At 41.5% G+C, this 27,975-nt stretch overlaps 2 protein-coding genes across 3 annotated transcripts in view; both read right to left on the reverse strand.

The window, feature by feature from the left end:
* The window catches only part of LOC106602508 (zinc finger protein 271-like), a 124,749-nt gene that overhangs the window by 65,035 nt on the left and 31,739 nt on the right, over window positions 1–27,975 (reverse strand). The gene's annotated exons all lie outside the window — the stretch shown is intronic.
* On the reverse strand, window positions 877–27,692 carry LOC106602496 (uncharacterized). 2 transcript variants are annotated; one of them, XM_045717533.1, is made up of 7 exons: window positions 27,048–27,692; window positions 25,796–25,926; window positions 18,055–18,234; window positions 14,626–14,784; window positions 7,786–7,897; window positions 7,422–7,549; window positions 877–2,472 (listed from the first exon to the last, which is right to left on the reverse strand). In XM_045717533.1, exons 1-7 carry the CDS (start codon window positions 27,328–27,330, stop codon window positions 1,549–1,551), a joined length of 1,917 nt encoding a protein of 638 aa, XP_045573489.1. In that variant the 5' UTR covers window positions 27,331–27,692; the 3' UTR covers window positions 877–1,548. The 2 variants fall into 2 exon arrangements, with proteins under 2 accessions (XP_045573489.1, XP_014050643.2); XM_014195168.2 differs by lacking the exon at window positions 877–2,472 and adding an exon at window positions 2,503–4,712 and having other exon boundaries at window positions 27,048–27,685.

A 27,975-nucleotide genomic window follows, 5' to 3' on the forward strand; every position in this document is an offset into this window, starting at 1 on the left:
CACCTTTCCAACAAGTCAGTTTGTCAAATTTCTGCCCTGCTAGAGCTGCTCCGGTCAACTGTACATGCTGTTATTGTAAAGCAATAAGGAGCAACAACAGCTCAGTAGTGAAGTGGAAGGCTACACAAGCTCACAGGACAGGACCGCCGAGTGCTGAAGCCCGTAAGAATTGTCTGTCCTCTTTTGCAACACTCACTACCGAGTTCCAAACCGCCTCTGGAGCTTTATGAAATGGGTTTCCATGGCCAAGCAGCCGCGCACAAACCTAAGATCACCATGTGCAATGCCAAGCATTGGCTTGAGTGGTGTAAAGCTTCCCACCATTGGACTCTGGAGCAGTGAAAACACATTCTCTGGAGTGATAAATCGCGCTTCATCATCTGGCAGTCTGACGGACGAATCTGGTTTTGTCGGATGGCTGTGTGCTCGATTGTATACACCCGTCAGCAACGAGTGTGACTGAAATAGCCAAATCCACAGGAGAACGCTTCAGCATACAATGACATTCTAGACGATTCTGTGCTTCCAACTTTGTGGCAACAGTTTGGGGAAGGCCCTTTCCTGTTTCAGCATGACAATGACCCTGTGCACAAAGTGAGGTCCATACACAAATGTTTCGTCGAGATCGATGTGGAAGAACTTGACTGGCCTTCACTGAGCCCTGACCTCAACCACATCGAACACCTTTGGGATGAATTGGAATGCCGATTGCAAGCCAGGCCTAATTGCCAACCATCAGTGCCCAACCTTACTAATGCTCGTGGCTGAATGGAAGCAAGTCCCCACAGCAATGTTCCAACATCTAGTGGAAAGCCTTCCCAGAAGAGTGGAGGCTGTTATAGTAGCAAAGTAGCAAAGACCAACTGGGTAAGCCTACAAGGTAGGGAGGGATGTATTTTCTGTTTGTCGAGATTGACATAGTCTATTTATTGTGGTGTTAAAAACGCAAACCATGATATTTTAGTGCCTGAAATCGGTATGCTTTGATTATTGGTTGTGTGGTGCATTGGCACAGAAACATGTTCATGGAAAATTTGTTGCATATATTTTATATAATTATAAATATGGCATCAAAATGTTGAAAAACAGATTTTCCCCTAGCTGATCATTGACATATAATTACAATATGAGTGATTAATTAAAAAGTAGCTTTTCTGTGTTGGAATGGTGTGGGCATACCCTAACAACAGAATGGTGTCACTACAGACACCCTGGTTCGAATCCAGGCTGTATCACAAACGGCCGTGATTGGGAGTCCCATAAGGGGGGTGCACAATTGGTCCAGCGTCATCCGGGTTTGGCAGGTGTAGGCCTTCATTGTAAATAAGAATTTGTTCTTAACTGACTTGCCTAGTTAAATAAAGGTTAAATTAAATAAAAACATAAATAAATGGTGTGGGTGTATACCAATCATAAATAATATTCATATTCATATATATTTTTTTATTCTGGGGGTTTGGAGGGGCCTTCCACTTATACTGTGTTTTCAAAAATGTCAGCTAAAGAATGGTTCCCAGATATCCCCTGTGTACATCTCAAGCCACACTGCTACGATTTCTCCCCGTTGTGAACACTCCTATGTCTGATGAGGTTACTCAGGAAAGAGAAGCTCTTGTAACATAGTTTGCACTTGAAGGGCCTCTCCTTGGTGTGAACAGTCTGGTGCTCCTTCACATAGTTTGCTTTAGCAAAGCGCTTCCCACACGTGGGGCAGGTGTACGGCTTGTCATCGTCCGTCCTAATGCTCGGCCTCCCACGTTGTGACTCAATGACAGAGGAGGTAGAAGCAGGAGCCACCACCCTCAGGTGGTTAGTCTTTGAGCTCCCTCCTTGAGCCCTTGTTTGGGTGTTGTTGGGATTGTGTGCTGTGCTATAGGCTAGGTGCTTCTTGTGGTAAACGCCCATCCTGAACCTGTCTGTATTGGTGGGGTAACCATGTGGTAACTGAGGAAAGCTAGATCCAGGTCCAGGCTTTCTATGAACCCATTCACCAGGCATTAGATGAGATCCTGAAGGAGAAGACAGACCTGCTGATAGACTACCACCAGGGGGGTCTCCCACCACTCTCTGTGAAGGCTGAAGCCCAGGGTGACCTGCTCTGTTCATCATGGATACTGTGGTGTTTGTATCATAGGAACAGGAGGGTCTATCTCTACCAGGCCCTGCTTCATCCCTGCATTGAGACTGTGAAGAGAAGGGTCTGGGCTGCAGACTGGATCCCTGACTGGAGCCTCCGTCTCTCTGATGACCACCAGGACTGAGGTTGTTCAGTCCACCTGTCCACTGGTTGTGTTCAGTGTGGTGGAGTCTCTGTCCCTCGTGGTTCGGTCCCGGTTCCGACTCAGGAAGGAAGAGCGACGGCTCCTGATCCAGAGTTCTGATCCGGGGCCAGGGTTTGTGATCAGCCACTTCAGAGGTCCAGTCTCTCCCGCAAGCAACACCGGATATCAGCAGATCCTCATGGACTGCAGACTGCATAGAACAGAAAAGCTTAAAGGTTTAAATAAGAAATTATTTCCTGTACACACAGAAACATGAAATGATATAAAGTGTTAACCACAGTCAAGCCCATCTCTAACACTGTGATTCAAGTACCTAACAATATGGAGTCAAACCATGTTTTGGTTTGACTGAGATATAGGAAACTCAGTCCCAGAATTTTTATTTTGTTTTGTCAGTCAGCATAGAGTCGATTTTGTATTTAATTTCAACATGGTTTCAAATGGTCATACACTTACATAAAGAACTGAAGTAGGGGACAGTGGGGTAAGTTGAGCCAAAGGGTTAGTTGTTTATAAGAAACCATACACAAAATGAATCATGTGACCAAATATTTAGGAAGAGGTCATCATTTCATGGTCCATGCTATCTGATATCCGTTGGAAGTCCGAAATCTGACGTTACCCCATTGAAGTTGACATTTAAAATGGCTAAGGTTAGGGTTTAAGGTAGGGAAGTCCAAAGGATTCCGGATAGCACTAACCATTATTTAATTGAGTCTGTGAAGGAAGAAACCACATGGAAAAAGTGGTAAGCAAGTTAGCTTTAAAAAAAAAATACGATTTTCACAAAGTCAAATTCATTTATTGTTGTAGGTTTCATGACGCTTGTATCTAAACCAAAGAAGATTGTTTTACCATTGTTTTATACATCAGTTGGGGTCTCTAAGCTTCAATATGAGGTCCTAAACATGGCATGAAAGTGCATCCTTGGAGCTATTTGGGCTAATATAGTCAAAATGTATGCCTTGGGGTAAGTTGAGCCAATGGCCATGGGGTAAGTTGAGCCAATGGCCATGGGGTAAGTTGAGCCAATGGCCACCATACCGCATATAAATGATGATTACATTCTGTCAGTTTTATGCACAGTATTTTTGCAATGTGTAATGCATATGAACTCAAGATGCATTTTTATTGTTACAGAGCAGACATCATCATGCCCTGTGTATACAAACGTAAAACAAAGAGGGGTCTAGACCCCTTGAGGTTCTTGAGAGCAGCCAAGGACGTGAGAGAAGGGAAGAAGTCCATTGGAGCGGCAGCAAGAGATGAACAAATACACTGAATGACACCGAAGAGGTACATTGACAAAAAAGAACAACAAACATGGACCTGTGTGAAAGAGAGGCTATGGTAGAGTAGCAGAGGCACCAATGTCTTATCTGATGACATGGCGTCTGAGCTTGCTAAACATATCAAGAAACTTGCGGACCAGTTTCATGGGCGTAGTAGGCTCAAATGCAGAGAACATGCCTACAAACTGGCACATCAAAACAACATCCCTGTCCCAGACAACTGGTCAAGAAACTGAAGGGTAAGTGATATTGAACAGACAGATCTACTGTATACAATTAAGATATACAATATACCAACCCCATTCCATTAATTCGAACTTTGACGACCACCATCATCACCCACAGTCACAGGAAACTATCACCCACTTATCCCAAGGCAGCTCAACTTACCCTGTCCCGATGCTCTACTTACCACATACCTTAGGTAAGTTGTGCCAAGAGACCACCTTTTTTGGACAAGCTATGTTTTCAAAACTGTAATGTTTACATGAATTCTGATTATTTCTAGGGATACACATCCTGAAATATATGTAGATATCTTTGTTAGAAAGAATACTATATTTCCCTTGACATAGTAATGCTGATTGTAAAAAATGGCCCTGCATACCCCACTCTCCCCTACTTTTATTGCACAAAACAATACCTGTGACGAGAATAACTTTTCTCACTATGGTAACACTTTACATTTTCTGTAAATCTAGTACCCTCGCTCTGATAAAATGAATGTTAGAATATTTTGGAAAAGGTTCAACATTACACACATCTTCACTACTCCATGTCAAGTAAACACGAATTAAGGCAATATAATTTCCTCATTATAAAACACCACCATCAAACAACAGGTCAGGGTTGCCACTTTTCATCAGTTAAGCATTTTTAAAGACACACCAACCATCACCATATCATCTACTCTGTCCAATCATATAATACATCCAAAATCAACATAATTAACTACAAAACAAACAAGTACTACATAGAAAGATGTGGATTGTGGTGTGAGGGGATGACAGAGGCTCGTCTAGAAGGAGACTGTTGCTGATTACTGCCCAGGTGTGGTGGCCTCCAGGCACTTACTGCTGCCGATGCATCACCCAGATGGGGGCTACACATTTGGTGGTGGATGTTCCAGCCTACCTACCTACAGAGGAGGAGGAGGAGCTGTGAACTGCAGAGACAGATGTGCCTGATAAAGCTCCGGGACTGTCTGACTGATGTGTCTCCCTCCCTGGCTGTACCATCGACGCTGCCTCCAATCAAGCTACAGCTTTACTGAACTAGCTGTGGAAGACCCTCTCCCATGAACTGCCAGCTCCCTTGTTTTTTTTTAAAGTGAGAGATTCTGTATGAAAAGCACTATATACAGTTGAAGTCAGAAGTTTACATACACTTAGGTTGGAGTCATTAAAACTTGTTTTCAACCACTCCACAAATTTCTTGTTAACAAACTATAGTTTTGGCAAGTCGGTTAGGACATCTACTTTGTGCATGACAAGTAATTTTTCTAAACAATTGTTTACAGACAGATTATTTCACTTATCATTCACTGTATCACAATTCCAGTGGTTCAGAAGTTTACATACACTAAGTTGACTGTGCCTTTAAACAGCTTGGAAAATTCCAGAAAATTATGTCATGGCTTTAGAAGCTTCTGATAGCATAATTTACATAATTTGAGTCAATTGGAGGTGTACCTGTGGATGTATTTCAAGGGCTACCTTCAAACTCAGTGCCTCTTTGCTTGACATCATGGGAAAATCAAAAGAAATCAGCCAAGACCTCAGAAAACAAATTGTAGACCTGCACAAGTCTGGTTCATCTTTGGGAGCAATTTCCAAACGCCTGAAGGTACCACGTTCATCTGTACAAACATTAGTACGAAAGTATAAACACCATTGGACCACTCAGCCGTCATACTGCTCAGGAAGGAGACGCGTTCTGTCTCCTAGAGATTAACGTACTTTGGAGCAAAAAGTGTGAATCAATCCCAGAACAACAGCAAAGGACCTTGTGAAGATGCTGGAGGAAACAGGCACAAAAGTATCTATATCCACAGTAAAACGAGTCCTATATCGACATAACCTGAAAGGCTGCTCAGCAAGGAAGAAGCCACTGCTCCAAAACCGCCATAAAAAAAGACAGACTATGGTTTGCAACTGCACATGGTGACAAAGATCGTACTTTTTGGAGAAATGTCCTCTGGTCTGATGAAACAAAAATAGAACTGTTTGGCCATAATGACCATTGTTATGTTTGGAGGAAAAAGGGGGAGGTTTGCAAGCCGAAGAACACCATCCCAACCGTGAAGCACGGGGGTGGCAGCATCATGTTGTGGGGGTGCTTTGTTGCTGGAGGGACTGGTGCACTTCACAAAATAGATGGCATCATGAGGGAGGAAAATTATGTGGATATATTGAAGCAACGTCTCAAGACATCAGTCAGGAAGTTAAAGCTTGCTCGCAAATAGGTCTTCCAAATGGACAATGACCCCAAGCATATTTCCAAGTTGTGGCAAAATGGCTTAAGAACAACAAAGTCAAGGTATTGGAGTAGCCATCACAAAGCCCTGACCTAAATTCCATAGAAAATTTGTGGGCAGAACTGAAAAAGTGTGTGTGAGCAAGGAGGCCTACAAACCTGACTCAGTTACACCAGCTCTGTCAGGAGGAATGGGACAAAATTCACCCAACTTATTGTGGGAAGCTTGTGGAAGGCTACCTGAAACGTTTGACCCAAGTTAAACAATTTAAAGGCAATGCTGCCAAATACTAATTGAGTGTTTGTAAACTTCTGACCCACTGGGAATGTGATGAAAGAAATAAAAGCTTAAATAAATAATTCTCTCTACTATTATACTGACATTTCACATTCTTAAAATAAAGTTGTGATCCTAACTGACCTAAGACTGGGAATTTTTACTAGGATTAAATGTCAGGAATTGTGAAAAACTGAGTTTAAATGTATTTGGCTAAGGTGTATGTAAACTTCCGACTTCAACTGTAAATAAATATATTATTATTATTAATATTCATGGGCCGTGTGCATTTTTTGCTGGTCTATGCTGAGGTAGCTCCTCTCTGAGAAATTCTTCCCGCAGTGTGTACAGGTGAACGGCCTTTCTCCCGTGTGGACTTTCAGGTGTAGCTTCAGATGGTGCTGGTGGGAGAACCTTTTCTCACACTGGGGGCAGCTGTAGGATTTCTCCCCTGTGTGGACCCTCTGGTGTCTCTTCAGGTTGGACAACTGGGAGAAACTGGCCCAGCAGTCAAACTATTTCTCCCATGTGCATCTTCTGGTGGATCTCCACCTGTTTGGGCAAACGGAAGACTTTCCCACGGAATGAACACAGGAAGAGCTTCTCTTCGCCACCAGATCTACTGATAGTGTAACTACTACTGTCATTTGTCAATGGGCTTGTGTAGCCATTTAGTGTTGAGCCACTGGCATTATCTGAGTTCTGGTTTAACATTAGGAGAGTGTGAGGAGGATGAAGACCAGGGAGTGTCTGTGTTGTTGCAGGGTCCATGTTCCAGTTGATAGATCCTATAGAAGGCAGGCTGAAGGCAGCACCTGTTAGGGGGTTAACCTGAGGCACCATCAGTCTCTCTGAATCACAACTATAGGAGCAGGACGGATCATCAGTAGCCGAGCCTGTGTCTGCTCTTTTTCGTTGCATACGGACACCTCCCTGTCCCAGCAGACTAAATCTACACCTCGCCCTGGTCTCAGCTAGTCTGTTGTCATGGAGACTAAGTTCGGTTGTTGTTTTGTGTTCGTCAGTCTGTTTTTGGTTGTGGTTAACAGTGTTGTTCCCCAGCCCAGAGTTGAGGACACTGACCCATCCACTGACCTCCACTATGTCACCTCTGGTCCTGGCCTGCTCAGTGATGTCGTCTCCCGGGCCCTTGGCTGCACCGGTCTGGGTCTGGGAATCCAAGATGGCCGCCCAGTCTCCTCTGTTTGCCTCCAGCCAATCACCTACAGAAAGAGGTTACAAAATAGACTTTACAAACATGGTAGAGAACGCTACATATGGAGTTTTTGTTGTTGTTAATTACCAGGTCAAGTTCATACATTATAATGTGTGTTTTTGTATGTAAACATAAGTTGTATTGATTTCATTTTATGAATGAAGAAAAAATAATAGCCAGGCGCATCACTATTCCCATTGAAGATCTATTACTGTATGTAGGCTATATGTATTTCTCCCTTACCTTGCTCCCCCATCTTTAGTCCACTCAGCAGATCAATGCTCTCTGGTTCATCTTCTATTGTCTCCTCTTTGACTATCAGCAAATCAGGCTTCCCATCCTCCATGTCTACTGACTGTAAGAGATACAGAGTGAGAGGATGTTGGATCAAGAAATCTGATATGAGCACCCTGCTATGGAGCATCTTCTGATTGGACAATGAGGGATTGCCATGAGTAGTCTCGCATTGCCATACCTTCGAAATCACATCATTGTCACGCCTCCCTTGAAGGTCTGGATAATTTTTGTATTGCAAAAATGTTTTGAATGTGCCACTGGCTCCCAGGGGCAAGATTCTGATTGGATGTTACAGTTCAAGAACCCTCCCCCATAGCCCTGTTGAATTGGTGCTGTGTGTTATGTGTGTCGGGGTAGGACACATTTTGTAGAGTTGTTGCGTATGCTGGTTTCAAGTGTGGCCGACAGACTTGCGATTTATATTTATTGAAACTGAAAGTGGATTACGCTGGTAAAGTCAAACGTCACAACACATTCCAAACCGCTCTGGTGACATACACACTTTTTGCCCAGTCGTCCACCGTAAATATCTTGAAGATTGCCCATTATTTCGTTTTTGTAAGGACCCAAAAAACAGAGGCAGTGGGAGAACCTTTTCAAGTAAGTAAATACGTAGTGCAAATGTAAAAAAAACGATTTATTACAGTACTAGTAGGAGGCCACTTTGTAGGCTAACTCAACTGAGCTGCTATCTAGTTAGCTAACTTTACATAAGTGTTCACCAACCTTTTTTGAGTTAAGATCACTCTCGGAGTCTAAATGCAAGCCAAGATCTACCACAACATTAACCAATTAAAAACAGTACTGTAGCAATGAGGTTGGTGCAATAGGCTATAGGCCCAATACATTATCACTGCATATTGGCTATGCTTAAATTGCCCTGCCAATGCTGTTCTTCTTAGAGTATTTTAGGTATATGATCACACTGGTAATAGATCATTTGTTGTATTACTTGTGAGGCACAACTGAGTGAGCATATTTTTTTTTTTTACTGGACTGATGGCCTGCATCTGATGGTCAGTCTGAGGGGAGGGAGCAGCGGTGAGGCTGCCTCTCACCTAACTCACCGTCCCCCCACTCTGCCTCCCTCCGCTGAGAAAAGGGGACACAGTCTTCCAGTTGATGGCGAAACTCATTATTTCTGCCACATGCACCAATTGATGTTGTTACTCGTATGACCAGAGAAAGTGAAATACTCCTTCATATAAAAAAAGACCATCCACTAATAATAACAACGCTAGCTTATCGGAACACATTGCTATACTCATTCAATGCAGCTGCAGTGCTGGTTGTAGCATGAGTGGAAGTAGGGAGAATGCACATTTTATGGCTTATAAAAGTTTTGAACAAAGTGTTGACAGTGCTGAATAACTTAAACATGAACTTACTCATAAAAACAGAAGATATTTGCTGTATTCATTGGGTCTGTAGTCGTGGATTTAAAAGTTTTGAAAATCTCACAGTATCAACTTTGCTGTGCGTTCAAGGTTTCTTTTTACAGTCTATGGCTCGAAGAAACTGTGCAAACACGCTGATCTGAGCTATCTGATTGGCCCGCGGTTGGTGCACTTGTTTTAATCTACCTTCAGACAAATGAAATGGTTCAAAATGGGAACACTTTGCCTTTCTGGCACAAGGGCTGCTGAATAAAGTGCACCTACTACCAACAGCGCAAAACAAATTAAAAAAAATATGCACGCAAGGCTTTATCGTTGTATTTTTTACAGAAATGTTTGGTGATCCACATGGAATGCCTTGGTGACCACTGCTTTACACACTGTTTAGCTAAGGGAATTAAATGTAATCAGGAAGCTAGCGTTCTATTAGCTGGAAATATGGATGTAATCATTGTAAATTAAAAACACAGTCTCCAAATGCATTTGTAGATAACAGCCATAGAAGACGGTGAAATTGCAGCTCCAGCTGTCAGTAAAGGGAGAGTGTAGGCTACCGGACAGGGCAGGTCATTTTGTGGCGAGGACATTATGAAAAGATTTTCCAGTTCCAGCCCCTAGAGGAAAACTATGAGGACAGAGAGATAATAGCAACATAATATTCAGTAATGTCTAATTTGAGCATAATGAAGCCTGTGTCTTTGTGATGTTTTCTGTCCTCAGATATGGAAAGCTGTGAAAGCCTCTGTTTGCAGATGAAGAGAGAGGTCCCAATGAATGTCCCATGAGACTAATGGCGCATTTCCATATCAGAGTTTTCTGTTTCCATCTACGAGGGCCAGCACCCGTGTCTCACTGGGCCATGGTTCCAGCGGACCTGCTCTCACTTTGGGCCCAAGGCAAGCCACTGGTACTTTTCAGCTAACTGTGAACTTTAACACCTTCTCACAAAACAACTGTGTATACCATCAGGATTTTTCCATACAACATGTGCTAACATGTTCTAGAGTGCATTCGGAAAGTATTCAGACCCCTTGACTTTTTCCACATTTTGCTACGTTACAGCCTTGAATTGACTGAATGACATTCTTTCGCCATCAATCTACACACAATACCTAATAATGACAAAGTGAAAAAAAAGTTTTTTAGAATTTTTGGGCAAATTTATTAAACATAAAAAACAGAAATACATTATTTACATAGCTATTCAGAAACTTTGCTATGAGACTCGAAATTGAGCTCAGGTGCATCCTTTTTCCATTGATCATCATTGAGATGTTTCTACAACTTGATTGGAGTCCACCTGTGGTAAATTTAATTGATTGGACATGATTTGGAAAGGCACACACCTGTCTATATATAAGGTCCCACAGTTGACAATACATGTCAGAACAAAAACCAAAACCATGAGGTCGAAGGAAATGTCTGTAGGCCTTTATGGTAGAGTGACCAGATGGAAGCCACTCCTCAGTAAAAGGCACATGACAGCCTGCTCTGAGTTTGCCAAAAGGCACTGTATGTAAGGACTCTCAGACCATGAGAAACAAGATTCTCTGGTCTGATGAAACCAAGATTGAACTCTTTGGCCTGAATGCCAAGCGTCACGTCTGGAGGAAACCTGGCACCATCCTAACGGTGGCAGTATCATGGTGGTGGCAGCATCAAGCTGTGGGGATGTTTTTTTAGCGGCAAGGACTGGGAGACTAGTCAGGATCGAGGGAAAGATGGACGAAGCAAAGTACAGAAAGATCCTTGATGAAAACCTGCTCCAGAGCGCTCAGGACCCCAGACTGGGGTGAAGGTTCACCTTCGAACAGGACAATGACCCTAAACCACAGCCAAGACATCGCAGGAGTGAGTTGATTTGGGACAAGTCTCTGAATGTCCTTAAGTGGCCCAGCCAGAGCCCGAACTTGAACCCGATCGAACATCTCTGGAGAGACCTGAAAATAGCTGTGCAGTGACGCTCCCCATCCAACCTGACAGAGCTTGAGAGGATATGCAGAGAAGAATGGGAGAAACTCCCCAAATACAGGTGTGCCAAGCTTGTAGCGTCATTCCCAAGACGACTCGGCTGTAATCGCTGCCAAAGGTGCTTCAACAAAGTACTGAGTAAAGGGTCTGAATACTTATGTAAATGTCATATTTCATGTATTAATTTTTTGCACAAAAAAAATTAAATGTTTTTGCTTTGTCATTATGGGGTATTTTGTGTTGATTGAGACTTTTAAAAATACATTTTAGAATAAGGGTGTAGTGTAACAAAATGGGGAAAAAGTCAAGGGGTATGAATACATTCCGAATGCATTGTATATGCCATGGGTTATACTGTACGTGCAGGCCTACCTATGTTAGCACATGTTGTATAAAAAAAAACAGTTAAACATCACACACAATGTATAAACCTATTACAATTGGAGCAGGCCAACCCTGCTGAGTGTGCAGGGTTCTGTTTCAGCCCAGCAATAACACACCTGATTCAACTTCTATTGAGTTGGTCATCTAGTAGTGTGCTATTGCTCATCTGGAACAGAAGTCTGTTCACCCAGTAGATCAGGCATCAGTGGAGCAAGGTTGGCCACCGCTGGTATGGAGTTTGTTTTGTTCACCTGAAATGACGCTTTAGTAATAGTAGCCTACTTGTTACTACTCAATCATCTATTGTTGTTTAGACTAAGATATCTAATCTTTACATGCGAGTTAGCGTATTTGTACATTACGTGTTGATTCTTTGAAGTGAAGTGTTTAAACTTGATTTAATTGTTAAACTATTATTCAAAATGTATTAATCACATATCACAATCCTGCAATAAAGATGGGAAGGGGTTCTGTCTGTAATGTGTCTGTGTGTCTGTGTTGTATTCTCAAATTAACATTTCCTTCGTGTCTAGCTGTAAAATCTCCAGTCTTTTATTTGGTTGTCACTCTGTCGCAGTATATCAGCTATCTGAATCCATTTTGCAGCTTATCATACGGCTTGCATCACCAATGCAGCCACAGGCTTACAGTATAATGGCATTACTGGTCTTATGGGCATCTGTCATCTGAAGCAGAGAATATCTAAACTCACACATTGTTTACATGTTGAGCTATACGTTCTCAGTTTAAAATGATACCAGTAGACAATGTTGATGAGGCAAACCATATACCAGATTTTGTACATGCCATTTAAGTGCTGACATGTAAAATGGTTTAGTGCAAATCCAACTCCTGTAATTTAGGTAGAGTACGACAATAAGGAGATGACAATTAGGCTACAGGAGATGAGTATTACAGGTAACATATTATGACGTTCATTTTATTTTATTGATTTTAGCAATGTTGCTTGCAAAAAGATTGCAGTTGTTCCCATAGTAGATAAACCAGGGGTATTCAACTCTTACCGTACATCGTCCGGAGCCTGCTGGTTTTCTGTTCCACCTGATAATTCATTGCATTCACCTGGTGTCCCAGGTCTTAATCAGTCCCCGATTAGAGGGGAAGAATGAGAAAACGTTTTAAAATGTTTTGTCACTAGTGCTTGTGTTGTTGACATGTTTAGTCCTCACGCACTGTTGCTCTTACGGCACTAATCTGGTGAGCATCTTTGGAGCTCCGTCCAAGCAAGGCATTTGACTGGTTTGACGTGTTGCGTTACGTCACTGGTTTACACCGGGTTTCTCACCCCTCTTTAGCTAATGTCTGCCATGGAACTTTGCCCGGCTTTCCGTTTTAGGGAAACCTGGATAGCGACGAGGCTACTATGAGTACTATGCAAAAATGATAGTTCATATAATACTATGCAAATGTGCTATTTGATTTGATTACTTGACACTCTTCAATGGTTTGATAATTCAAAGGCATGGTCCCACACTTACGACAACATTTATCAAGACCTGGGCCCATATCCACAAAGAGTCTCAGAGTAGGACTGCCGATCTAGAATCTTTCCAAGTAATCTTATTCATTATGATCTAAAAGGAAAAACTGATCCTAGACTACTTCTGCTCTGAGAGGCTTTGTGGATATGGACCAGTGGAGGCTCCTCAGAGGAGGAAGAGGAGGACCATCCTCCCCAGTGAATTTCATAAAAATATATTTTAAACATTTACCAAGTTCTCTTTTTTAGATAAAACTATTCCAAATAATTGATTAAAACACACTGTTTTGCAATGAAGGTCTACAGTAGCCTCAACAGCAATCTGTAGGGGAGCACCATGATGTAGCCGGAGGACAGCTAGCGTCGGTCCTCCTCTTGGTACATTGACTTCAATACAAAACCTAGGAGGCTCTTGGTTCTCACACCCTTCCATAGACTTACACAGAAATTATGACAACTTCCGGAGGATGTCCTCCAACCTATCAGAGCTCTTGCAGCATGAACTGACATGTTGTCCAACCAATCAAAGGATCAGAGAATGAATCTAGTACTGAAAGCATAAGCTACAGCTAGCTAGCACTGCAGTGCATAAAATGTGGTGAGTAGTTTACTCAAAGAGAGAGAAAGACAACAGTTGAACAGTTTTGAACAAATTAATTTCTTCAAAAATGAAGGAGAAGCAAGAGAGAGAGAGTCATTTTTTTCACTTTCAGTTTCACTTACTTAGCTAGCAAATGCAGCTAGCTAGTTTAGCTTACTCAAAACACCTGGCTCAAACAGAAGGATGCTATGTTAGCTAGCTGGCTATGAATATCCAACACAACACTGGAACTCTTCCAAGTCAAGGTATGCACGCAAGGCTTTATCGTTGTATTAATTTATTTCCACCGGGGCCGCCGGTATAAACGCTAAACTGCTGAGTGACTAAGATTACTGCATGATTGTAGCGTGTTTACTAATGCATAAGTTCTATTAGCTATGTTGACTAGGATGATACTTTAGCTAATATGGGGACAACAATGTAGGCTGTGTGTAGCGGTTATGATATGATTTGAAAAGGTTTCTTCACCTGGACACATACAGCTGATGTGTTTTGCATTGAAATCCACAAACGAAGGGAAAGGGTGAGAGGAGGAGAGCGCATTGATGCGAGAAAGAATACAACGTGGCTGCTATGAAAGTGAACAAAACAGGGATAAACATACCTGAATTTGTCCAATAGAAACTCTCATTTGCAATTGTTGGACTAATGATTACACCCTAGATCAGCTAGATGTGTCACTGTCTGTCACCTCAACATTTTCTCTCGACCTGTGTGCAGCTACGTTGTAAACTTTAATTCATAGGCTAGGTTGTAACAACCTCATGATGGGTATAGGGAAAAATGTTGCATCACGTAGTAGCCTAAACCTATCGATGTTACATTGAACTGGGTGCTCATGAAAACAAATCGTCCTCCCTCATCATCAAAACCCCTGACAACCACTGACATGGACCTAATACCATAAAGACAGTAGTTCACAGTGGGCTCACCTCAATGAGACTGTGTGTGGTCCTGTGCTGCTCAGCTGGTTCCTCTGTTGGTTCAGGTGTAGTCTGGTTGTCCTCCATGACCATGGTCCACTCAGGGTTCCCCAGACCCTCCTCACACCCCTCCTCCTTCACCAGCAGCACCTCTGGACACTCCTCCTCCTGGAAGAGACAGATGATACAGATTATGACACAGACATACACTCCCTCAGGTACGTACATACGTCACTACGTTTGAGTCCTATATTGTAGTTACAGAATTACTTTATTGTTCAGAAAGTATTCACACCCCATTAGTTTTTCAAATGTTGTTGTTTTACAGCCCGAAATTGAAATGGATTAAATTTAGATTTGTTGTCACTGGCCTACACACAATACCCCATAATGTCAAAGTGGAATAATGTTTTTGTAAATGTTTACAAATTAATTAAAAATTAAAGGCTGAAATGTCTTGAATCAATAAGTATTCAATCTATTTGTTATTGCAAGCCTAAATAAGTTCAGGAGTAACAATTTGCTTAACAAGTCACATAATACGTTGCATGGACTCATTCTGTCTGCAATAAAAGTTTAACATGAAATTTAAATTACTACCTCATCTCTGTACCCCACACATACAATTATCTGTAAGGTCCCTCAGTTGAGCAGTGAATTTCAAACACAGATTCAACCACAAAGACCAGGGAGGTTTTCCATTGCCTCGCAAAGAAGAGCACCTATTGGTAGACATTGAATATCCTTTTGAGCATGGTGAAGTTATTAATTACACTTTAGATGGTGTATCAATACACCCAGTTACTACAAAGATACAGGCGTTCTTCCTAACTCAGTTGCCAGAGAGGAAGGAAACAGCTCAAGATTTCACCATAGTGACTTTAAAAGAGTTAAAGTGTAATGGTTGTGATAGGAGCAAACTGAGGATGGATCAACAATACTGTCGATACTCCACAATACTACGCTAATTGACAGAGTGAAAAGAAGGAAGACTGTACAGAATACAAATATCCAAAACAAGCATCCTGTTTGCTACAAGGCACTAAAGTAATACTGCAGAAAATATGGCAAAGCGATTCACTTTTTGTCCTGAGTACAAAGTGTTATGTTTTGGTCAAATCCAGTAGAACACATTAGAGTATCACTCTCCATATTTTCAAGCATAGTGGTGGCTGCATCGTGCTATGGGTATGCTTATAATCGTTAAGGACTGGGTATTTTTTTAGTATAAAAAATGTATTGAATGGAGTTAAGCACAAGCACAACCCTAGAGGAAAACCTGGTTCAGTCTGCTTTCCACCAGACACTGGGAAATGAATTGACCTTTCAGCAGGACAATAACCTAAAACACAAGGCCAAATCTACACTGGAGTTGCTCACCAAGACAGTGAATGTTCCTGAGTGGCTGAGTTACAGCTTTGACATAAATCTACTTAAACATCTATGGCAAGACCTGAAAATGGTTGTCTAGCATTGATCAACAACCAATTTGACACAGCTTGAAGAATTTTGAAAATAACAATTGGCAAATGTTGCAAAATCCAAGTGTGGAAAGCTCTAAGAGACTTACCCAGAAAGACTCAGCTGTAACCGCTTCTACAAAGAACTGATAAGGGGTGTGAATACTTATGTAAATAAGATATTTCTGTGTTTAATTTTCAATAAATTAGCAAACATTTATAAAAACATTTAACTTTGTCATTATGGGGTATTGTGTGTAGACGCGAGGAAAAAATACATTTAAACCATTTTCGAATTCAGGCTGTAACACAACAAAATGTGGAATAGATCGGGGTATGAATACTTTCTAAGGGCACTGTAAATATATTGTGGTTAAATATGAGTCTGCTATGATAAGTCATCAGACAAACCTGACTAAACTATTTTGATGTGTATAGTGAGTGTTTGTGTGTTGGTAATGTATTTATTTATATTTAAATGTATATTGGTAATGAAGTACTGTTGTATGTATGCAGAATAGGGTGAGATCAGATGTGATGTATACTAAAGAGAGTCTCAATGAAAGTATTAAAATGAAAAGTCCCATGTTGTGTTTATTAAACATAAGTGTTAATCACACCATACAAAAACCTCACACACGTCTCAACAACAAAAAAATCATTGTGAACTTGATAAACTGCATTAATTTAAAAATAAAATAGTTCAATGGAAGTAATGAAATAGGCATTTGTGAACATCATATAGCCTACACAGTACAAACACTATGTAAGAGACTCATTAGGCTTATATATGCCTTATATATCACACAATGTTTTGATGCAATGTTCTACCCGGGAATTTTCCACCCTGAAATCTGTTTCAACACCGAAACTCTTGTTATTCCAAATCCATCTATGGGTCTTTTGAGCTGACAACAACCAAAATGAATCTGTCTTTAATGCAGGGTTTGATCTAAACATCAGAAGCTATTGAGTGGAATGGTTACTTTCTATATTACAGAGTGGGATGGTTTTTCTGCTGGTGTATCCTGAGGCATCTCCTCTCTGAAAAACTCTTCCCGCAATGCATACAGGCGAATGGCTTCTCTCCCGTGTGGACCTTCAGGTGCATCTTCAGCTGGTCCTGGCGAGAGAACCTCTTCTCACACTGTGGGCAGCTGTAGGGTTTCTCCCCTGTGTGGACTCTCTGGTGCCTCTTTAGGTGGTGCTGGTGGGAGAACCTCTTCTCACATTGGGTACAACTGAAGGGTTTCTCCCCTGTGTGGACCCTCTGGTGGATCTCCACATTCTGGAGGCAGCTGAAGCCCTTGTGACAGAACATGCAGAGGAACCGTTTCTCTTTACTATTGCCTGATGTTGTTGCCCCTCCCCGAGCCTGGGCTCTAGCCCTGTCGTTTGAGTTCAATAGCTGATCAAAAAGGACGCGGACGTGTGAATCGGAAGGCTCTATCGACGTGGACACTGGGTCACGTTCCCTGAACGCGTGTAAAGGGGAGTGGGTTGCGACATTTGGATTTGTCTCTAAGCTTTCCCTGTAGTCAAAGAAGTCACTGGTGTTGTCCTGCGAGTGTCCTTCTCCTAAGTGAGTTTCGTCTGCATTCCATGACAGAGAAACGTCGCTCTCCACTTTCACAGTCACTTCATCTACGACCAGACCCTCCCCTTTCTTATCTAGGAACCCTTCAGAGTTTACACTACTACTGTACCGGTTCCAGTCACCTCTCATTGGATTAGTCGGTGTATCTAAGCCCAAAGGCATGTCACCAGGTATCATCTCTGTAGCGTATGAACAGGACGGATCATTGTCAGTCTGTGACACGTCACCTGAGTCCTGATGGGACAGAACAGTCCTCGGGCTTGGGTTACCATAAAGTATATACTCTGAGCGGGGAGCAGGAGCACAGCTCAGTGATTCCAGCCCAGTTAAAGTCTCGGTGTCTGTCTCTGACTTGAGGGCGGCGTTCTGCGTTCCACTGACCTCCGTGATGCTGCGTCTGATCCTGGGCTGCGCTGGCGCGGTGGGGGGGTCCTCCATGGCTACAGGGGGTGCCACTTCAGCCACAGCATCCACCTGGATGTTTCTGCTGTGACGTGGGTCCTCCTCTCCTTCAGACCTCTCCTGCTTGACCCCATGACCTGCAGCCTCTGCATCTGCAGACTGACACAAGAAGAGAGGAGGTTATTATCGGTACATGAGTTGAATACCCTATGAATGTCCCGCCTACTTCCTGGTCGAGTCCTGTATGGTTTTTGAAAGGCAATCAAGCTTATACTATCAAATTCATGAAAACGCGATCATATAAGACATATATAAAATTCGATTTGTATATTTGATTTGCTCATACCCGATGCCTTTTATTCAAATATTTGACGGTCAAGAAGTAAGACACATTGGCGAAAGTTAGAAAAGTCTCATTTAACCACAACTCAGCACACTTGTTAGCATGGTTGCTCAAGTTTGACGACGATAAAAACCTGTTAGTTACAGCCAGTACTTTTTAACCCCTTAACCCTATTCTCAACCGGCTGGTAGAGCATGTTTTGACAATGGATTTAGAATTGGATTTGAAAGAAATCTTCACTCCCCCAGCCCTCCTGCATCAATTTACATAATTTGTATCATTTTGGGTTGCTACAGTTCAGTGTTGTGGCATTAACTTTGCCCACTCAGAGGGCTGTAAGAAAACAAAAAGTGAGTCACCAAAGATATGGGATAAAGGCAGGAATTACATTTGTGATGGATTAATATTGTTCCATTCCTGTTAGTAGAGACCTTGAAGAGTAAGAATATGAAAATAAATAGTTAAAATGTAAAAAAGCTAACAAGCAACAAAAAAAATTAAAAAAAAGGGACATAAAAGTACGGTGGACTGAGATTAGTTTACATTATCTTTTTAATTAAAAATACTTATTTTGCTGAAAAATATGATTGAATTGTTGACAACGCACTATAGTAGGCAACATGAATTGGTTAAACCACATTTCATAACCCATGGGGTCAATTAATCAATATTCATACTTTAAGGTCACCTATAAAATAATGCCTATAATAGTAATTTTAAAAAAAATACACTTTGCCATATATTCTCAAAATGTAGTCTGAACATGTGAGAAATATGGTGGAAGAACCTGGATCATTATTAATTTAAGAAAACCATTTTGAGGGACATTGCACTATACACTGCCTGAAAACACATTGAAAACATTTTAATATAGACTGAACAAAAATGTAAACGCAACATGTAAAGTGTTGGTCCCATGTTTCATGAGCTGAAAAGAAAGATCCCAGAAATCTTTAATATGCACAAAAAGTTTATTTCTCTCAAATGTTTTATTTATATCCCTGTTATTGAGCAATTCTCCTTTGCCAAGATAATCCAGCCACCTGACAGGTGCGGCATATCAAGAAGCTGATTAAACTGCATGATCATTATACAGGTGCATCTTGTGCTGGAGACAATAAAAGGTGCTCTAAAAATGTGCAGTTTTGTCACACAACACCAAAGATGTCTCAAGTTGAGGAAGGGTTCAATTGGCATGCTGACTGCAGCAATGTCCACCAGAGCTGTTGCCAGAGAATGTAATGTTAATTTCTCTACCATAAGCCGCCTCCAACGTCATTTTAGAGAATTTGAACCCGGCCTCACAACTGCAGACCACGTGTAACCACTGTGGTGGTTATTTCTTTATTATCAAATGAGGAGAGACAAACTTATCACACAAGTCAAAGTTATACTTAAACTAAATCTTTATTCACATATTAATAAGGAAAGCATGTCACCCCACACACACAAGTGAATGATGTGAGTGCTCTGCAATAACTATGGCTGGTCGACACAACACTCTTGACTGTGGTGTTGAGAGCCCCGACACAAAGAATACAAATACCTTTTATAGCAAAGATACACCCTCTTAGTCTACATGACAAACAACAGAAGTGTGGAATAGGTCACAAGGTTAAGATTCGTACAAAGGAAATTAATAATTCACAGCAGACAGTATCTGCTGTTAAGATTGTTCTCATTGTGTGGAAACAAAAGTCATTATCCATACTCGAGTCATCTCCACCCTGGTACTTCCCAGTAAACAAACACCAACTCATGCTATGGAATGGGGTCTTTAGGTTTTATCACCAAAGGCATCGTAAATCCAGTGTCAGCATTAAGCGCCAAAGGCCCAACTCTGTAGGACACACACAGATGAGCGTGTTCTAAGAACCCCCTGGTTTGCACAACCAAAGAATTTCTGTATAAACTGTCAGAAACGGTCTCAGGGAAGCTCATCTGTGTGCTCGTCATCATCAGTAGGGTCTTGGCCTGACTGCAGTTCGGCGTTGTAACTGACTTCAGTGGGCAAATGCGTAACTTCGATGGCCACTGGCACGCTGGAAAAGTGTGCGCTTCACGGATGAATCCCGGTTTCAGCTGTACCGGGCAGATCGCGTGTATGTCGTCGTCTGGGCGAGCGATTTGCTGACGTCAACTTTGTAAACAGAGTGCCCCATGGTGGGGTAATGGTATGGGCAGGCATAAACTACGGACAACAAACACAATTGCATTTGATAAATGGCAATTTGATTGATTTGCTTATGTCAACAATAACTCAGTAAAATCTTTGAGACTGTTGCAAGATGTGTTTATATTTTTGTTCAGTATATATCTTATATGACCAGGTTTTCATGAATTTGCCGATGCAAATTTGGAGAAAAATCTTTGCCTACAAAACGAGGAACCTGGAAGTACCACTTTCATGGCGTATTGGATAATGTTGTAGGGAGGTCTCTCAAGCTCCCCATGGCAGATAAATAAAGACGTAAATGCAAGCAAGTGAATAGCTGAGGGGAGCCTTTCTGAAATAGACGGGCCACATTTAATTAACTGTAATTCTTAATGCAAAACTATTACACTGACCACCAGTGGTGCCTGAAGAAGTGGGTACATTCTAATTTTTAAAAGAAAAATCCCAAAACGGCCCACCCGGAGAAGGATAGGCGCCCTGTGTGAAAAATTATATGAAAAACAGTCACATACAGTGCATTCGGAAAGTATTCAGACCCCTTGACTTTTTCCACATTTTGTCACATTACAGCCTTGTTCTAAAATTTATGAAATAGTTTTTTTCCCCCTCATCAACTTACACAACACCCTATAATGACAGAGCACAAACAGATTTTAATGTTGGCAAATTTATAAAAATAGAAACCTGAAATATAACATTTACATACAGTACCAATCAAACATTTGGACACCTACTCATTCCAGGATTTTTCTTAATTTTTACTATTTTCTACATTGTGAAGACATCAAAACTATGAAATAACACATATGGTATCATGTAGTAACCAAAAAAGTGTTCAACAAATCAAAATATATTTCATATTTGAGATTCTTCAAAGTAGCCACCCTTTGCCTTGACAGTTTTGCCCACGCTTGGCATTCTCTCAACCAGCTTCATGAGGCAGTCACCTGGAATGCATTTAAATTAACAGGTGTGCCTTGTTAAAAGTTCATTTGTGGAATTTCTTTCCTTCTTAATGAGTTTGAGCCATGGTAGGGGTGGTATACAGAAGATGGTCTTTTACCATATAGGGCTAAGTCCATATTATGGCAAGAACAGCTCAAATAAGTAAAGAGAAATAACAGTCCATCATTGCTTTAAGATATGAAGGTCAGTCAATACAGAACATTTCAAGAACTTTGAAAGTTTCTTTAAGGGCAGTCGCAAAAAAAAAAAAAACGACTCTCATGAGGACCGACACAGGAAAGGAAGACCCAGAGTTAACTCAGCCACAGAGGGTAGGTTCATTAGAGTTAACTGCACCTCAGATCGCAACCCAAATAAATTCTGCAAAGAAACCACTACTAAAGGAAACTAATAAGAATAGACTTGCTTGGGCCAAGAAACACGAGCAATGGACATTAGACCGGTGGAAATCTGTCCATTGGTCGAATGAGTCCAAATTTGAGATTTTTGGTTCCAACCACCGTGTCTTTGTGAGACGCAGATTAGGTGAACGGCTGATCTCCACATGTGTGGTTCCCACTGGTGAAGCATGGAGGAGGAGGTGTGACGCTGCTTTGCTGGTGACACAGTCTGTGATTTATTTAGAATTCAAGGCAGACTTAACCAGCATGGCTACCACAGCATTCTGCAGCGATACACTATCCCATCTGGTTTGCGCATTAGTGGGACTATTATTTCTTTTTCAACAGGACAATGACCAAACACACCTCCAGGCTGTGTAAGGGCTATTTTACCAAGAAGGAGAGTGATGAGTGCTGCACAAGATGACCTAGCCTACACAATCAACTGACCTCAACCCAATTGAGATGGTTTGGGATGAGTTGAACCGCAGAGTGAAGGAAAAGCAGCCAACAAGTACTCAGCATATGTGGTAACTCCTTCAAGACTGTTGGAAAAGCATTCCAGGTGAAGCTGGTTGAGAGAATGCCAAGTGTGGGCAAAGCTGCAATCAAGGCAAAGGGATGCTACTTTGAAGAATTTGTGTATCACTTTTTTGGTAACTACAGGATTCCATTTGTGTCATTTCATAGTTTTGATGTCTTCACTAATATTCTACAATGTAGATAATAGTAAAAATAAAGAAAAACGCTTGAATGAGTAGGTGTGTCCAAACTTTTGACTGGTACTGTAAGTATTCAAACCGTTTACTCAGTACTTTGTTGACGCACCTTTAGCAGTGATTACAGCCTAGAGTCTTCTTGGGTATGACACTATAAGCTTGGCACACCTGTAATTGGGGAGTTCCTCCCATTCTTCTCTGCAGATCCTCTCAAGCTCTGTCAGGTTGGATGATGAGCGTCGCTGCACAGTTATTTTCAGGTCTCTCAAGAGATTTTCGATCCGGTTCAAGTCCGGGTTCTGGCTGGGCCACTCAAGGACATTCAGAGACTTGTCCCGAAGCCACTCCTGCGGTCTTGACTGTGTGCTTAGGGTTGTTGTATTGTTGGAAGATGAACCTTCGCCCCAGTCTGAGGTCCGGAGCGCTCTGGAGCAGGTTTTCATCAAGGATCTCTCTGTACTTTGCTCCGTCATCTTTCCTTCGATCATGACTAGTCTCCCAGTCCCTGCCTCTGAAAAACATCCCCACAGCATGATGCTGCCACCACCATACTTCACTGTGGGGATGGTGTTCTCGGGGTGATGAGAAGTGTTGGGTTTGCGCCAGACATAGCGTTTTCCTTGATGGCCAAAAAGCTCAATTTTAGTCTCATCTAACCAGAGTACCATCTTCCATATGTTTGGGGAGTCTCCCACATGCCTTTTGGCGAACACCAAACGTGTTTGCTTGCAATGGCTTTTTTTCTGGCCACTCTTCCGTAAAGCCCAGCTCTGTGGAGTGTACAGCTTAAAGTGGTCCTATGGACAGATACTCCAATCTCCGCTGTGGAGCTTTGCAGCTCCTTCAGGGTTATCTTTGGTCTCTTTGTTGCCTCTCTGATTAACGCCCTCCTTGCCTGGTCTGTGAGTTTTGGTGGGCGGCCCTCTCTTGGCAGGTTTGTTCTGGTGCAAATATTCGTTCCATTTTTTAATAATGGATTTAATGGTGCTCCGCAGGATGTTCAAAGTTTCAGATATTTTTTTTAACCCAACCCTGATCTGTACTTCTCCACAACTTTGTCCCTGACCTGTTTGGAGAGCTCCTTGGTCTTCGTGGTGCTACTTGCTTGGTGGTGCCCCTTGCTTAGTGGTGTTGCAGGCTCTGGGGCCTTTCAGAACAGGTTTGTATATATACTGAGATCATGTGACAGATCATGTGACACTTAAATAAAGTCCACCTGTGTGCAAACTAACTAATTATCTGACTTCTGAAGGTAATTGGTTGCATTGGATCTTATTTAGGGGCTTCATAGCAAAGGGGGTGAATACATATGCACGCACCACTTTCCGTATTTAAAAAATAAATCCATTTAAACAAGTAATTTTTTTCATTTCACTTCACCAATTTGGACTATATGTCCATTATATGAATCCAAATAAAAATCCATTTAAATAAGAGGTTGTAATGCAACAAAATAGGAAAAATGCCAAGGGGGGTGAATACTTTTGCAAGGCACTGTTTCCCATATTGGTCTTTCACAGTCAGGCCAACCCAAGCTGTACTGTGCAAGTAGGCTAAACTGAGTCATACATTCACAGGTTTCAGACTTTTATTATTATTATGATTTTTTTTAAAGGCTTTTGCTATCAAAGTCACACGTTTTTAATTAAAAAATAATAAAAATACAATTGGATGTAAATCCATAACAATGATTAAGCCACATCTTGGGCGCAGCCATATACATACGGGGGATGTTCCCACATTAGGTCTGGGAAAAACAATTGAAGGAAATCATTTTTTTGTATAGTTAACCTTTAATTCAAGTGCACAGGCACCTAGCACTGTTGTTTGGTTAACAGTGTTTCTGTAGCAGGGGAGAACGCATGGGTGGGGCTTTTATTTGTTATTTTTATGTTCTTTACCTGTCAGTATTCCAAACAGGACATTATTTGTCTTTTTACTTAAACATGCAAACACCATCAGATAGAATTCATCGCAAGCAATGCACTGGGTTAGTCAGATTTGATCAAATATAACAGAACAGATTAACTGGAATGACATTCACTCTCACAGGCTGGGTTGCCAAAATAACTAACTGAAAGCCACACCCCCAATAAGTGATGAATATGACTGCTTGAGGCATATGTCACTGTGCTATTATGGCTATATGCGCCATGCCACTGCCTATTTCATTTGTTTATTTAGCAAACAAGACAGCTCATAATCTAATGCCGTTATCAACCAACAAACCTATATTTTAGTTTTAATTAGCTTTAAAAATGCAAACTTTTCTCAGCCTCGTGGCAAAATGTGGAGAATAGCATCGGGTGAGCTATAAAACTGCACATTTTTCCCTCTGCCCTATGGCAAAATGTGTAGAACTGCAGGAAATGTGCTTTAAAACTGAACATTTTTCTCTTTGCCCCATGGCAAAATATGCAGGAAGGTACATGCTCCGCACCAAAATGGCCACTGGATTGATGGAAATAATCATGATATCATTCTGAAAGGTAAGCTAGTCAACATTTAATTGAGACGGTTATTGGGAAAGTCTTTCCATCTACTCGAGTACGGTTAGGCCAGGATTAGCGTCGCTATATTTTTGCTGTTCCTTAATTGTTTGAAACCTGGACTTTTTACTTCATATTATGAGGCATGTTTAACCTTGGCTCAAAATAGCCTATAGGCAAAATCCCACCATAGAAACGTGGAGTCAATTATTTTATTAAGGCTTCCTCATATGCTTTCTCCTTTCTATTGGTTTTCTTTCTTTCATTGTCTAGCAGCCAAGGCATTATCCTTGTCATGTTAGAAACCGATGATAGTTGTTGCATCTTTAGATCTCCCCTCTTTATACATTTTGAACGGATATTTCCATCTCTGTCCATGAAACCTCTCGCATGTGCAGTGCGCATTTTAGAAAGGTGTTTTCCGCAAATTGCATTTTGCAACATCCCCCGTATGTATATGGCTGCGCCCAAAATGTGAAGAAATAATAGTTTATCAACATTTTAAGCTAAACATTCTGATATGTTTCATCAGCCTTATTAATTGATACGGCGTATACCTCCACTACACTACTTTGATACATATCAGTGGGGATTAAGAAGTGAGTATACGCAATGCTCACTGAAAAATAAGTGGGTATACGGCTAACCTCTATCACGATAACGTGCTGGGTCGAGGTTCCACTCCCCTCATCAACAGTGATTGGTTGGTCATCTCTCCATGTATTTTGTCCTGCTGCCTTCACAAAGCTCCTGTGGCCTCCAGTGAGATCTCCTTCACCTGAGAGTTATTGGGGGAAAGAGGTAGTTAGTTTAGCTACTGTCAATGCTTAACGGTACACTATTTACATTTTTGACACTGTCTAGAATTGGCAAGGATGTAAAGTAACACTTCTCATAACTTTCTATACTATTTAGTGATCGATGTACACTGAACAAAAATATAAACGCAACATGTAAAGTGTTGGTCCCATGTTTCATGAGCTGAAATAAAAGATCCCAGAAATGTTTCATATGCACAAAAACCTTATTTCTCTCAAATTTTGTGCCCAAATTTGTTTACATCCGTTAGTGAGCATATCTCATTTGCCAAGATAATCCATCCACCTGACAGGTGTGGCATCTCAAGAAGCTGAAGACAATAAAAGCCCACTGTACAGTTGTCACACAACACAATGCCACTGATGTCTCAAGTTTTGAGAGAGCGTGCAATTGGCATGGTGACTGCAGGAATGTCCACCAGAGCTGTAGCCAGAGAATTTAATGTTCATGTCTCTACTACCATAAGCTGCCTCCAATGTCGTTTTAGAGAATTTGGCCGTACTTCCAACCGGCCTCACAACCGCAGACCACGTGTAACCACACCAGCCTAGTTCCTCCACATCCGGCTTCTTCACCTGCGGGATCGTCTGACACCAGCCACCCAGACAGCTGATGAAACCGAGGAGTATTTCTGCCTGTAAAAAATGTATTCTGATCGGCTGGGAATGGTGGGCCTATGCCCTCCCAGGCCCACCCATGCCTGCACCTCTGCCCAGTCATGTGAAATCTATAGATGTGGGCCTAATTTATTTATTTAAATTGACTGATTTCCTTATATGAACTGTAACTCAGTAAAATATTTGAAATTGTTGCGTTTATATTTTTGTTCACAATATTATGTTCCATTCATCACATTGTTTTCATTGAGAAAATAATAGGAAATGCAGTAAATCAAGAATCTGGTTAGAATATTTTAGTGTTTTTGCGCAAGATAGCTAAGTAATCAGGGGCGTTATTGCATACTATCCAAAAACTGACCAAGACCCAATTTTAGGTAACACATCGGAACTGGAGCGACAGGAACGAAACTATATATGAAAGTCGACAGGCCGCGTAGCCTTGGCCTTCTGCGAAATGTACCTCTTTCCATTCCTCTGTATCGGTCTAGGATCTTGACATTACTGGGACGACTAGCGAGGATGCGTTCTCGCATTGTCCTGTCTGCGCGCTCCCTTGCTACCTTCAGTTCAAGTAGCTGTAGTTTCCTACGCAATCCCCTGTTTTCTTTCTGGCTTTGAGAAATTTCCAAACGAAACACTGCATAGTCGTCGTCTACGAGTTTACAGATCTCTGCCACGGCTGAATTTGCAAGCACTTCCATGATGGAGGCTATTTGAGTGTGAAAAACCATACAGTTAGCCATTGTTAGTTCAGCGTTACCTAAATAATATCTATCAACCAAGTCCTGTCTCCAACGCGAATTAACGACTACATGGGGTAAGTATGTGATGCTGTGCAGTTAAATTAGTCATATTTGTTTGTCCCATGTTGTTAATAAACGTCTAAATAACAACAAAAACGCTAACGTGGAAATTGTCCTTGGTCACTGTTCACTTCCGTTTAAACTGAAGAGAAAGGATGTTATTGGGTAACGTCATAGCTCAAAGGGTGTGTCTAAATGAAAAAAGTATGAGCGCTGTTTTTTAAAAAATAAGGTACCACTAAGAAATCTGTTCCCAAGTATTTCAACACATAATGGAGAGAAACGTGATCGTATACAAATGTGAGCAAGGTTATACATTATTGTACAAATTATTTGTAATTATGTTCTGGCCCCCAACCATCAGCTCAAGAAAAAAATCGGATCAAATCAAAATTGATTGGTCACATACACATGGTTAGCAAATGTTTGTGCTTCTAGTCCCGACAGTGCAGTAATATCTAACATGTAATCTAACAATTCCACAACAACTACCTAATACACACAGATCTAAGTAAAGAAATGGAATAAGAATATATAAATATATGGATGAGCAATGACAGAGCGGCATAGGCAAAATGCAATAGA

Source organism: Salmo salar, chromosome ssa04 (assembly GCF_905237065.1).
Source record: "Salmo salar chromosome ssa04, Ssal_v3.1, whole genome shotgun sequence".
NCBI lineage: Eukaryota > Metazoa > Chordata > Actinopteri > Salmoniformes > Salmonidae > Salmo > Salmo salar.

Coding starts and splice junctions, on each gene's coding strand:
- LOC106602496 (XM_045717533.1), bottom strand. CDS start 27,330: ATGGCTAACTGTATGGTTTTTCACACTCAAATAGCCTCCATCATGGAA. Junction 7,898..14,625: donor CCACACACAGTCTCATTGAG/GTGAGCCCACTG, acceptor TATCTCTTACAG/TCAGTAGACATGGAGGATGG. Junction 7,550..7,785: donor ACTAAAGATGGGGGAGCAAG/GTAAGGGAGAAA, acceptor CTCTTTCTGTAG/GTGATTGGCTGGAGGCAAAC.